The following is a 14,809-nucleotide window of genomic DNA, read 5'->3' on the forward strand; positions in this document are numbered from 1 at the left end:
ATGGCCTCTCCTAATAAAATGCAAGTGTGGTTCCCTGGGATCTTATGCCCTCCTGAGCTCCAAGGGCTTCTGTACACACATGGTACACATACACACGGTGGTATACAAATATCTATAAGTAAATATTTTCTTAAAAGTAAAACTAATTATACAGTGGTTCTCTACTTCCTTAATGCTGCAACTCTTTAGAGCAGTTCATGTTTTGGTGACCCAAAACTATAAAATTCCGTTGCTACTTCATAATTTTCCTATAGCTATGAATTGTAATGTATTTATCTGATAGGTAGGGTGTATGATACGTGATCTCTTTGGGGTTGCTACACACAAGTTAAGAGCTATTCCTTTAGATTACATTTTACAATATTGTTTTAAAGGACCAACTTCTTTATTGTTATTTATAGCAAATGGATAGTGACTAACAGTGTATAAAATATTCAGGTTTAGTGGTTTATTATTTCTGTATGTTTATGTGGATCTGTGTTCTTGGATGAAGGCGTCTGTGGGAGCCTGGGGAGCACATCAGATACCACAGAGCTGGAGTCAGTCAGTTTTGAGCAAAAATGTAGGTACTGTGGTTTGAACTCTAGCCTTCTGGAAATGGGGGAGCATTTTAACTATCTAGTTACCTTTACAGCTTGTCTTTGAAGAAAAAAAGTGCAAAGCTTGGGTCTTATTCCTGGAACATGGGAAAACATTTATATCATGCTTTAACTTGAGATTCTAGATATGATCCTCATGGTTCCCACCTTCTGCACTGTGATGTTTTGTCTTTTAGGATCATGGAATGAATTACAGTTCATTTGGATGTCAGCTGCACTGAGAATGACACCAAGTATAGACACGTCATAAACTTCGCTCTCATCCAGAAGTGTAAGAGGATCAGGATCTCTTCAGTTTTAAACTCTAGCACTCTAAGACAGCCATCAAAGAAGCATTAATGTTTTCAAACATGCTTAGATTTTATTAAGTGCATTTAATCTAAATATTGCAGAGTGGTGAGAATAAAGATGGATGAGGGCAGGACACTGTGCACAACCCTGAAATGAGCTCCCAGTATCAAGTGTGCACCATGGGACAAGGTATATAGGAGGATTATGATGAAGAGAAAAAAGTTTTCAGATCAATTCTTGCTGTTCCACACCAGACAAACACCCCTCTTCTTTCTTTCCTCTTTGATCCAGGGATAATGCAATATATTCAGCTTAGTTTTCTTTTGTACGGCTGCCAGTAGCATCTGTGATTCCTTAGAAAATGCAGATTTGTCCAGTCTGGAATGAATAAGAGATCTTTTAATTTTTATTGCACTTACTTATTGGTATGTGTTTATACAGACACATTGAGTGTACACATACCAAGATCAGAGGACAATTCAGAAGTCCATCCTCCCCCTTCTAGCATGTGAATACCAAGTTGTCAGGCTCGGCAGCCAGTGACTTCACCCACTGTGTCCTGTCACCATCCCAAGTTTGGTTGCCAATCATTTGCCTCTCTTTACCCCTATGACTACCTCTTTGTCACTCTTCCTTGGGAATGAATTAGGTGTAAAGAGAAGGCCTGATTCTCTCCTACAGAGTAGGGCTCCTCTCATGTGTATAGATATGTAATATAGACATCCATATAAATCTTCTCTTAAAATGTTAGGATTAAAGTTAAAAAACATTGTAGTGTGACTGACTGATTTCACCCATTCATTGTTTAAATGCTTAACCACAATAATTATTATTCTTTATTCTGCATTATAACATAATATTGTGGTGACTTTACTCAAATGTGTATAATTAATGTCACCCATCATCAGTCTACTAATTATGTATGTTAAGGGTGTCCCTCTGGCATCCCTAGACACTTCTATGAGACACTTGAAGTTCATGCTACACCTTAGCTCACCCATGTATATCTGATGCTCTTCTATTCTCACTGCCTATTCTCCAATTCCATTATTAGTAACCTTACAAAACAATTACCAAAAGCTTATCCTTATACCTATATTTAAAACACTGTTTTTTCAGATTTTCATATGTATAAAATATTGATCATATCCTTTCCCTCATTTACCTCTGACCCCTCCACATTCCTTTCCAAATTACATGTTCTTTTCTTCCCCAATAGCTCCCTGAGTCCACTAATGATGGCCATGTATGTTTGGATGATGGCACATGCTCTAGAGCATATGTAACCTACCAGAGCACACATACCTAAAGAAAACTTAACTCTCCTTCCTCTTGAAGCCATCAAACGCCCCTAGCTCCTCAGCTAAGGGTAGGAGTCACCAACTCCTTCTCTATTCCTGCTGGAATAGTGAATGGCTAGATGTTGTGCAGGTCTTGTGCAGGCAGCCACTGCTACTGTCAGTTCAAGAGTAGACCTTCTTTGTCAAGTCTAGAAGAGGCTATTGTGTAGGAGTCCTTCCAACACTTACAATCTTTCTATCTCCTTTTCTTCAATGGTCCATGAACCTTGGAAGTGTGGGCTAGTTTGTGATACCCCTCCATTTTAAAAATAATGTCTTAAGCAGTCAACACTCAACACATTATTTTTTCACGAAAACTTACCCTTAGATTTTTGGGCATTAGGTTCCCCTGAATTTCACAAATAGTGATTGGTATATATGTCTCTCTCAAAGACTACAACTAGCTTCCTGTCTGCTTTTTATTCACTAGTATTAACCACTCTGTGCCCCTCCCCAGCTCTGCTACCATCTCATCCTAACCTGTACATTAATCTTTATAGCCCCTTATAGGACCCAAGTCTATAGGGCAGAGGCCTGAAACACTTTTTTCCCTTACAGAATAAACATCCAGACATCTCCACAAGAACTCATCTAATCAAACTTTACATATGGAATTAGTTTTCTAAGCTGGGTCTGAACATTTATGGGTAATGTAGGTGGGAAGCAGTGTCTGTAAGTAGAATGGTAGTCATTGGTTAGGTGAGTGTGTCTCCCAGAAGCCATGAAAATGCCCGATCAAGTTGTGCCCATTGGTATAATACTTGCATGATAGTTGTAGGAGTAGCCAATTGCTTTTTGATTGGATTATGATGCCTCCTCCATAGGAGTGATTTAAGGTCTGCCACTATAAACAATGCCAAAATCACATGGCTTAGGAGATCACAGGCCCCAGAGGAAAACCTACTGTTGATCACTTAAATGGGCACATTGTCAAATTTCCTTCTAAAAATTTACATTTATACCCATAGATGTGTGATTCTCACTGTCTTGGTCAAAGAAGCTGTTTTTCTCCCTCTGGATAGTGGTTAATGCAGATTCACAACTGGTGGAACATGCTTAGAGCAAGTGACCATGAATGCTGAACCACAGATGTGCATTCCCCAATCCAAGGTTCAGGGATTATGAAAGAAGAGGCAGATAGACCTTATGTGCTGAGGATGTGCTGGGAAGAAGCACTACAAAATGCTGTCCTTTAGAGATGATGTGACCATCCTATGCATCAACTCACAGTTGATGCTGAGGTTGCCAGCACAAAACCTGCATTCAAAATCCCAACATGGACTGGGGAGGGACTCTGAGACCCACCCCTAACAGTGGAACTATTAGTATCTAAAGGCTGCTGAGTGACAATGCCTTTTAAGATTTGGCTGTTGGTAGGCTGCCCATGCCCCCGTGGATGACTCCATACCCATAGGCACATGGTCAAAAGGACTTAGACTCAGGGGGTTATAATTGAGATTGGAGGGTCCCTGGGGGGTGGAGTTTGTTAGTGGGGTGTGGACTATGATCAAATCATGTTGAATATATGTATGAAAATTTCAAAGCATACGTGAATTATTATAATTAACTTCTGGGTTGGAGATTTGGCTCATTGGTGAAGGACTACTGGATATTCTTCTAGTGACTAGGGTTCAATTCCCAGCACTTACATGTGGGCTCACAAATATTGTAACTCTGTTGCAAGGGATTTCTTGTCCTCTTCTGGCCTTTGCAGGCAACAGGCAGGCATGTGGTGCATAGAATTGCATGAGAGGAAAAAAATCACACCTAAAATCTATTAAGATGAATTTGGTGTTGAAAAAGTGTTTTTCCTTGACAGACCACTGAAGTGACTCACACAAAGTCGGCTATATGTGATCTCATGCTTCTAAATATCATTTATTACCTTTACTCTTTTTCTAAATGTTACACACACAGACACACACACACACGATACACACGTGTGTGTGTGTGTGTGTGTGTGTGTGTGTGTACTCATGAAAGGACACAAACCCACAGATGATCCCAATGTCCTAGAGGACAAAGGTGTCCTTAGCATCAGAACTCTCCAGCCCAGTGTAAGCAGGACTGAGTCTCAGCAAACCAACAGGGGAGACCTTGCTCTGATGTCACTCCTGACCCTGGGAGGCTGCTAGTATTCACCCCAGCACCTTCAATGACATCACCTCTGACCCTGGAGACAGTGAGTACTCACCCCAGCACCTTCAAGGTACAGCCTTTGTGATTCAAAGCCTCACACAGCAGCTCTAGTCCATCAGGGTCAAAGGTCATCCAGTCCAGGTTCAGGCTGGTCAGTGTTTGGCATTTGGTGAGAGCCATGGCAAGGTCTGCACAAGAGCTAGTGGTAAACTCACACATGTCTAACCTGTGACAAGGAAAATTCCAGAAAAGGAAAGTGGTATTGGGTGACAGTTCCAGGCTTCTGAGCAAAGAAATAACCAGCCCCACATGTTCACAGTATGCAAAAGCAATAAGCAAATCCATGTCTCATGGAACAGTATATTTTATTATTTGAGATTATCCCCCATGTATACAATATGTCTTGATTACATCTGTCTACATTCTACACTCTCAACTCCTCCCAGATCTCCTTATTCCTTACCTCAAGCAGCTTCATAGTTTTAAACCCACTAGGTAAGTGGTCTTAACCTGTGTGTCATGACCTCTATGGGGTCAAGTGACCCTTTCACAGGGGTCACATATCCCACATCCTGCACATCAGAAAATGGCAATGTGTTTCACACATGTGTTGCTCTGAAGGAGCAACAAATGATCTTATGGTGGAGTCAGCACAACATGAGGAGCTGTATTTAAAGGGTCGAAGCTTCAGGAAAGTTGAGAAGCACTGCACTAGGCTCAGTTATCATTGCCTTAGGGCTTGGGTTTAGGACTGCCCACTGGAGCACAATAACTAGGCTTAATCTCTGAAGAAAACTGGCTTTCCTTCCATCACCAGCCATCAGCTGCCCATAGCTCCTTGGCTAGGGCTGGGCTTCTTGAGACGCTCTGCTCTTCCTTCTGGGATTTTGACTGGCTTCACTCATGCCAAGTTCTGTAAATTGGCGAAGACTCTGTGTTTGGGCAATTCATAGTCCCTAAGGGAGAACTCATTACTATTGCTTTGTTAAGGGGACATAATAAAATTACCTTCTAAATCAGTGGTTCTCAACCATCCTAATGCTGTGACAGTTTAATACAGGTCCTCATATTGTGGTGACACCCCCATCACAAAAGTATTTTCATTGCTACTTCTGTAATATTGCTACTTTTATGATTCATAATGTAAATATCTCTGCTTTCTGATGGTCTTAGGTGACCCCTGTAAATGGATATTTGACCCCTCTAAAGGTCATGACCCACAGGAGGAGAACCACTTTTCTAAATGCTTGGTATTGTTATGTTAGTTCATCCCTCAAGCCTCCTCAGAGAAGCTTCCTTTTGCAATGGACTGGTTAATACAGACTCACAGGGGTCAACATTCTGAGAGACTCCAGAATACTTAGCCTCTAATGGACCATCTATATCACCCCTTCCCCAAAGGCTCAGAAACATCACAGAAGAGGGCCCAGCAATAAAGAACCAAATATTTTCATGATAAAAACATGACAGGGCAATTATGCTGAAACCAACAGCACCCATGGTTGTCTGTACAAGACCTGTGTAATAATACTTTTCTCAAAAATTGAGACTAGGCTATGTGGCATTCTTTGTAATCCTATTGTCTTAGGGTTTCTATTGCTGTGAAAAGACATCACGACACAGCAACTCTTATACAGGAAAACATTGAGTTGGCTCTCTTTCAGTTCATAGATTCAGTCTGTTATGGTGTTGTGTAAGCAGACATAGTGATGGAGAAGTAGCTGACAGTTTTTACATCTTGACCCACAGGCAACAGGACATGGTCTGACACACTATGTGTGGCTTTTGCTAATAAGAGACCTCAGGCCCATCTCCAAAATGACACTTCCTCCAACAAGACCAACCTATAACAAAGTCAAATCTCCTAATAGTGCCACTCCCTTTGGGGACATACCTTTTTTTTTCTTTGGTTTTTCGAGACAGGGTTTCTCTGTGGCTTTGGAGGCTGTCCTGGAACTCGCTTGGTACTCCAGGCTGGTCTCGAACTTACAGAGATCCGCCTGCCTCTGCCTCCCAAGTGCTGGGATTAAAGGTGTGCGCATACCTATTAACCCTCTAGCTTTTTCTCATTGAGTTGGGAACCCTTCCCATGATTCACAGTTAGTAAAGACTCACCCAAGGCACTGTAATTTACATTCAGGATTCCTCAGAGCTTTACATAGCTGTTGGACGCCTGTGTCTTGTATGTTATTGTTGCCCAGTTTCAGGGTTTTTAGATTTTTCTGGCAAGAAAGGACAGCAGAGATCCTCTCACAACAGGCTGAAGTGAGACTGCAACCAGTCAACCTGGGAAAACACACATGCAAGCAGACTGATTATGAGGCGCATTCCTTTTGTTTTGAATTCTTCTCAACTTTATTTTTTAGAACTTCATATGAGCTCTGCTTCTACATCCCTCCACCTTACCTCCGATTCCTCCCAATTTCCCCAAATTAATAATCTCTTTAGTGTTGTTACTTTTATATACATATGTGTATATATGTATGTATGTGTTCATGCATGCACACATGTACTTGAATATGTAACCTAATAGTCCATTTAGCTTTGCTTGTACATATGATGTGCCCAGTGATTGTTTAACCCTATAGAGATTGCCGCTTGGTGTGACATATTCTCCCTTCTCAACAGCCATTCCTTACCTCTCTTTTCTTTTTGAGAAAGTGTCTCATGTGCTAATCTCACCTCAGACTCATTACATAGCTGAGCATGACCTGCAACTTCTGACCCTCCCCCTCTACCTACTAACTCTAAGATAGGTTTGTAACTATCACCTTTTTTAAAGGCCTTCAGTAGCGTCAAACACAGGGCCCTAAATGCTAAATAGGCATTCTACCAACTCAGCTACATCCCTAGGCCATGATATTCCATCTTATCTGCTTCACATATGCCCACTTATCTGTAGGAAACAAAATGTCCAATCCCTTCTGAAATATTGAGGATGCTTTTCCATCCTGGGCACTCTGCTCCACTCTGACTCACTGCAATTCTTCTGCCTTGCAATTTCCCTGATGAAATTACAGATGCCCTGAAAATAAGTGAGGCTAACTTATCCTTGATTTCATATATCTGTGCAGATGACAACATGCAGTGTACTTCTGCCAGTATTTAACATAATACCTCCTAAAATGTTCCCTTAGCCTCAAATCATGGTTCCCCATGGCACTTACAATAATGGCTAAGAGAGACATTGGGGGACAGAAGGAAGATAATAAGTATAAGATACATGAAGATGGAGAAGAATGAAAATGAATGCATAGATCTTCAATATAGACATCAGGGACAAACATTAGATCTGTAGGGAACACATAGTAAGTAGTACATGATGTTTAGATTGATAATGGATAGGTGTTAGGCAGATTATAGGAAGAGATGTATAATATGTACATAAAGACAATAAATTTGTAAATGGGAAAAAGGGAAGGATGCTAAATTCATTGATGACAGATAATAGGTGGGTAGATATATGATAGGCATAATAAATATGGATACATAAACATATGCATAGAATCATGATTGGTGGAGGTATATATAGATATGATTTATGCAGGTCTAATAGATGTGTGTATTAATGCTTCTGAAGCAGGGATGAATTTTACACTCCAGGGCATTCCTGTAGCCTTTGGGGCTTCTTTCATCAGGGCAGTAATCCCACTCCTGGCGACTCACTTTCATGACCCAATCACCAAGAGCTCCATAACTGGTAGGCTTCACCAGAGTCTGAGGAGACACTGACATTCACACAAGTCTACCCTCCCACTTCCTTCTGAAGGCCAGAATCAGAAACTGCATTCCCTGAAAGGAATAACAACATATCCCTACCATAACTCCTGCAGGGTGCACACTGGTTTTTTCAAAGCTTCACACAGAATGTTCACTCCAGCATCTTCCAGGAAATTTGAGCCCAGGTCAAGGAGTGAGAGGAACTTGTTGCACAAAAGGGCTTCATAGAGATGGCCACAGGCAATGAAGGTGAGACAGCAATGTGACAGCCTGCAAAGAGCATTCCCCATCAGCAGCTCGCTTATCTTCACAAAATTACATGTCCCTGCAAAGAATGGCATGTTCTTCCCATACTGAATTTCCAGTTTCATGAAAACATAGTGAAATAGGCTGCTCCATAGATAAAGGAGCATGCCACCAAGTCTGAGGACCCAAGTTCAATCCCACATGGTGGAAGGAAATAACCAACCCCATGAGGTGTCTTGTCTTCCATATGTGAGTACACACACACACACACACACACACACACACACACACACACACACAGAGAGAGAGAGAGAGAGAGAGAGAGAGAGAGAGAGAGAGAATGTGGATGGAAATCTTTTTGAAAAAAGGTTTTGAAATCCTGAGGTTATACATAGATGTTTCCCAATTTGATTGATTTGTCTACTTGTTTACAAAGCAATCAACTAATTCTTCCAAATATCAGAAATTTACCATGTTGCAGATGCCTGCCCTAGTGGGATATCTTCTTTTTGTCTGTGTGAGTGTGTGTCTGTGTGTCTGTGCAGGTGCACATGCAGGTGGAGGTCAGAGGACAAGCTCATGTTTCACATGCTGCAACACTGCACACTCCCTATGTGACAGAGTCTCTCAGTGGACTGGAACTCATTAGATGAGGCTGTTGCCCGGGGAGCCACGGGGATCCTGCTGTCTTCATGTCTTCAGTGTTTAACTGCACTTGGCTTTTTCCTATGGTTCTGGGGATAAAACATGTCATCATGCTAGACTGACAAGGGTTTTACCCACGTAGCTATTATTGCAGCCCAATACTGTTACTTCATTTGAGATATATTTCCTAATGCTTTAATTGTATGGGTGAATGCAAGTAATTTAAAGACTAGATAAAATTTGAAATAACTCATGCCTAATGTTACTCTTTGAAATTACTAGACATACAGGGTTGACTTCAAATGTACTCTTTAATAACTAGCAATTAAATTACAGAATGATTTTGTCATAGGATGTTATTTAGTCCTACCTCTTAAGAAACATCCATCATTTTCTATAGTGTGTGTTTCTCCTTTTCTTTTACACATCTCATTTCAGAACTGGAGATATCAAACAGCATTTTAAGATCACTGATAAGTATACAGAGAACCTGGGTTTCAGGGCAAAGAACACACATAACACCTGTAGCTCCAGGAGACTATTGACCTCTGGCCTCTGCATGCTCATGCACTCACGTGGTACACAGAATATTACACAAGTGCTTTCATGGATCCATCCCAGGTCAACACACAAAGGAACTCAGATAATACATCAAACTATCTACGAGCTATGTGCACAAATTTTATATACCATGCAAATAAACTTCATGTCTGAACTTAGGGAGCATCACCAAGACTCACGATATGAAAATATTCCACATATATAAATGGAATATGAAACATTTCCGGTCTAGTCATGAGTGGTTCATGTAAGAGGTACTTAATGTGCAATTTTTCTTCTGTGAACAGATGTCTCCCTAGTGATGAACATTCAAAGCTCTTATATTTTATATGAATCTTCATGTCTGTAAGCTGCACATATACATACTGCTGCATGAGTAGTGGACTCAGGACACAATTTTGTGTCTGTATACTCTTTTCCACAAACTCAGGTATCTTTGAGCACAATCCCCAAGTTATCTGGTATGGCTTCCCTGAGACAATAGTCTTGCAGAATGCTACCATGAGGAATCAACCTCAAGCTCAGGGCAGGAGACAGCTCATGATGACTTAGGTAAGAAGTAGGAAGGCCTGTCTCAGAAAGGAATGTTTTTTTATTTATATTCTCCTTTGGCCTTGTAGCCAGTCTCTTTCCAAAACCATCATCCTTCCTCATAATAATGATATTAAGATGAAATCATGTATCAGGAATTTCAGAGCTACCCTTGCCTTTTTCTTAAGCTAATCTCAAGGTATTTCTGTTTATATTCACTCCACTTACTGATATGGTACTGAGGCAGGGACTAGTGACATAGTTTAATGACACATTTCATGGACTCCTGCATCCCTCAGTGGGCATTTGACAACCTTTACCACAGTTGCACCCATATGCAGGGTTCTGTAAAGTCTCCAGAGCATGCTTCCCAAGGCAAACTCACATCAGTGTTTCCAGGACACAGTTTGGATGTTTCAGGATTTGGCACAGTAGCATCACTCCTTTGTTCTTCAAGGGATTTTCAACCAATGATAGATGTTTTACCTTGCATTTGGTTAGGGAAGTAGCAATTACACCACAATCCTCACTGGAGATGTCACATTTCCCCAACCTATATGTGAGATCCATGTCACAGATTAGCAATAACATCTTTAGGTAATCTATGTAAGGCTACCTATTGTTCAAACAAATGTCCCAGATTCTAATCCTGTGCATCCTAGTCTACATCTAATCATAGGCTTATTTAATTCATGAGTATAATTATGTGCCTATAATAGTGAATGATAGAGTTCTACTGATTGGGAAAAAGCCAAAGTCACTGTTTTTCAGATATGGATAACTTTTACAGTGATCCATTTAGAAATACTTGGTAATGTTATCGTTGCTCAAAAAACCAACAGAGAGAGAGAGAGAGAGGGTGTTATGGGAATGTACTGGGTAGAAGTCATGGCATTTAGTGCATAGAGAGACCCCTTCACTAAAATATGGTCTGTAACACAGTATGTCTGATTATCAATATCAGTGAACATAGGAATACACAGACACACACTAAACACCCACAGGCATATTTAACAAAGAGAAAAATAACTATCATAATGAAATTCATTTTATACTACATGTACAATGCAAAGAAAAACGTTCACAGTTAAACCTAAAAAGTGATTTTTTAAAATAATCTTAGAGAGGCACTCAACTGTAGACACTGCCCTGACTTACAGCAACTCCTCCACTCTGCATGTTGGGCATGTCAGCAGCACAGAGCACATCTTCCCAACCACATCACTGGAAAGTCTAGTGCCATAGAGATTCAGGGATTTCAGGTGAGGTAGACGAAGAAGTGTGGGAAATAAGGCACCGTCTCCAAAGTTCGTCATGAAGGAACAGCTGTGGAACAAGGCCAAATAACACATTATACCAGGCCGTGTGGGTCCATGGCAAAGCAAATTGTACATATGCTCTTAACACTTTGACTCACACACCATGGGTGTTTGGGCATTCTGGCTACCCCACAAGTTCTGGCTGGTTATCTCCAAGTGGCAGACAAACACAGAGGCCCAAGATTCTCTCTCCCTTTCTTCTGTTTCCCCCTCCTCTGTGTAACATATAGAACCTTCTAAGAAGACTGGCATGTACTCTCACACTAAACATTGGCTGTCATGGCTAATCAAGGCTTCCAACTCAACATTATCTAAGTAAGGAACATGAATTGAAGAATTGCCTCCTTCAGAGTGTTATGTCTGTGGGGAATTTTCTTGATAGGCAATTGTCATAGAAATGCCAGTTTGAGTATCATTATTCTTGGGCAGCTAGGGCTGATGTGAATAAGAAAGATTGTTGATCAGGCCAGTGGGAGACAAGCCAGGAAGCAGCGTTCCTCCATGGTCCCTGCTTCAGTTGCTATCTTCAGGTTCCTGCCTTGACTTCCCTTGGTGATAGATTAGGACCTAGGATTGGTAAAATAGAATAAACCATTTCATTAATGGGCTTGACATATGGCTCAGTGTTAAGAGCACACACTGTCTACACTTCAGAACACCGGAATTCTGTTCCTAGCACTCATATTTGGCAGCTCACTGCTTTTTGTGACTCTGACTCCACAAGACCCAATTCAGATGCAGACATATATATACACAATAAAATTAGCCTTTAAAATTGAATTTTTCATTAACATTCATTGCAGTCTCTAGAAATTATTCAGTTCCTGTTGGCTGTGTCCATAAACATGAATATGTATGCACGTGCACGCATGCACACACACACACACACACACACACACACACACACAATGCATAGATGTAAACAAACCACCTAGAAATCTTATGTATGGGTGTGTGACATAGAAAACTTCAAATATGTGACTCCTGTAATATCACATGTTACTTTGGATTTAGTTCTGCATTGCTATGAATTAGTCATCTTCAACTAGAGAAGGAATTTCGCCAGTCTATTTAAAGGATGGGTGACTGGATGAAGGTTTTATGATGGCATATAAGGTAGTCGTCAATCTCATTATCCAGGAAGGGCATTTAAGGTAGCCTTTCCACTATTGCTTAGTTTACCAGTTGGTGTCATCCTTGTAGATCTCTGGAGCTCTCACTAGTGGCAAAGTCAAACCTATAATGACTCTATTATGGTATCTCTAAGCCTTCTCTCTTCTATTCTTCCCCAGACTCAACCTTCCTGCTTTCCCATGTCCCTCCCCCTCTCTATTTCCCTGATCCCTCTCCCCCCATGTTCCCAATCCTCCCAGGAGATGCTGTTCTATTCCCCTTCTCTGGGGGTACTGTGCATATCTCTCTTGGGGTTCTCCCTGTTTCCCAGACTCATTGGCAGTAGGATTGTAGGATGGCACTCCTCTGATCCACGTCTAAAATCCATATATGAGTGAGTACATAGTATGTATTTTTGTGACTAGGTTACCTCACTCAGGCTGATTTCCTCTAGTACCATCCATTTGGAAGCAGAGGCAAATACCCACAGCTAAACACTGAATTGAACTCGTGGAACCCAGTTGCAGAGAGGGAGGAGTGATGAGCAGAGGAGTCAAGACCAGCTGGTGTATCCCACAGAAACTGGTGATGTGAACAAGGGGGAGCTCATGGACTCCAGACTGATGGCCGAGAGGCCAGCATGGGACTGATCCAGGCCCCCTAAATTTGGGTGCTAGTGAGGAGGCCTTGACAATCTGTGGGGCTTGGTGTAGTAGATCAGTATTTATCCCTGTCATACAAATGGACTTTGGGATCCCATTCCACATCAAGGGATGCTGTCTCAACCTGGACCCATGGGTGAGGGTCTAGGCCCTGCCATGGATGATATGACAGACTTTGGAGATCCCTCACGGAGGGCCTCACCCTCCCTGAGGGACAGAGTGGGGGTTGGGTGGGGGCTGGGGGATTAATGGGGGCAGAGGAGGAGGGGAAGGTGGGGGAGCAGGGATTGACAAGTGAAGCAAGTTTGTTTCTAATTAAAATTAAAAAGAGAAAAAGTGTTTTCCAGACTGAAGTTATACACACACACAAAAATAAAAACACAAAATGAAGGATGGGTGACTATCAAACTTACGACATGCTTTCGAGCTTAAACGCATTCAGAGGCATCTTAGGATCAGATATGGATAGACAAAGATTCTGAATCGCAGTTTCATTGAAATTACAGCTGTCCAGATCCAACACCTTCAAGTTCTGGAAAATACTGCATATTTCCCTCCATTCATTGTTTACTCGGCTGCAATTAGACAACACATTTTTCTTAGTAGCTCAATGCAATGCAAGAAATTCCTAAGAAGGGAAGATCACTCCCAACCCCCTGAGGGTACACAGGGTACTTAGACATACATGCAGGCAAGACATAACTACACAAACTAAAAAATAAATCTTTAAAAAAGAAAGTAGCACACAAGAGACAGAGACAGCAGAGAGAGCGAGCACCGTGGGCTACAAACTGATTATCTTCTGGGCATGGAACCACCACTGCAGTATTAATCCCACAAGAGCTATGGATGCCTCCACTGCTTGCAAAAGACCTGGTCTATTACCACTCAGTCATAAGATGGAGAGAGACTTGCTGAACCCTACCCATACCAGCTAAAATGATGATTCTTTGTGGACTCTGAGGGAGGAGTAGCCATCTCCAGTTTTGTGCACATAAGTAAGCCACCCAGGGTCTAATGCAGAGTTCCAAACACATGGACACACTGACAGCCCTAGTTAAGCTCAATCGCTGACAAAGAAAAAGATTTGAATGTGAGAAAGGAGCTAATGAAGTCAGTGTGATGAGTTGGAAGAACAGCAGTGACTAGATGGTGAGAGTAGCCACAGTGCAGGACACATATGCATGAAATTGCAAATGAATGCACTGAATAAAAATTGTGATGAAGAAGCATGTTTGAGGTGAGATGAACTAAACTGTGTTTGGGGAGACTCACTCTTAATGACTGCATAACTGAGGATATCCACACTTACTCTTTTCTCGAATGTCTCCTTTTTCAGTGAGAAAACAAATTCTATGTGAATTCAGTGAGACATTTGCAGGTCCTTAGTAAATAATAACTTGTATCCATTAGTATTATCATAAAAGTTGCAGCATATTTGAAAGATCAAGTATGAGCTAGCAGCCTAAAGCCAATGCAAGGCAAGCCAACCAGAGCAATATAGTAAGAACACAGCCTTAACTAAGACTTGAGTTCCTAGAATACTCTTCAGTGTAGTTAGCAGAGACATAAACATGGCTGTTGATAAAGGAAAACAGCCATACACTGCAGCAAAGCTGCTCACACTTCCACCTTGTAACATC

General features: G+C 41.4%; 1 protein-coding gene across 3 annotated transcripts in view; it reads right to left on the reverse strand.

Moving 5' to 3' along the window:
• Positions 1-938: 938 nt before the first annotated feature.
• The window catches only part of LOC101829371 (NACHT, LRR and PYD domains-containing protein 9B), a 29,624-nt gene continuing 15,753 nt past the window's right edge, over positions 939-14,809 (reverse strand). For 2 of the 3 annotated variants that reach the window (XM_040733333.1, XM_040733334.1), the window contains exons 4-10: positions 13,580-13,741; positions 11,231-11,398; positions 10,458-10,625; positions 8,189-8,359; positions 6,485-6,655; positions 4,425-4,595; positions 939-1,268 (exon numbers count right to left, since the gene is read on the reverse strand). In XM_040733333.1, the coding sequence (XP_040589267.1) occupies positions 1,121-1,268; positions 4,425-4,595; positions 6,485-6,655; positions 8,189-8,359; positions 10,458-10,625; positions 11,231-11,398; positions 13,580-13,741 (1,159 nt within the window). In that variant the 3' untranslated portion in view covers positions 939-1,120. The remainder of the gene's footprint in view (positions 1,269-4,424; positions 4,596-6,484; positions 6,656-8,188; positions 8,360-10,457; positions 10,626-11,230; positions 11,399-13,579; positions 13,742-14,809) is intronic. The other variant, XM_040733335.1, reaches the window with a different exon arrangement.

Source organism: Mesocricetus auratus, unplaced genomic scaffold (genome assembly GCF_017639785.1).
Source record: "Mesocricetus auratus isolate SY011 unplaced genomic scaffold, BCM_Maur_2.0 Super-Scaffold_100030, whole genome shotgun sequence".
NCBI classification, from domain to species: domain Eukaryota; kingdom Metazoa; phylum Chordata; class Mammalia; order Rodentia; family Cricetidae; genus Mesocricetus; species Mesocricetus auratus.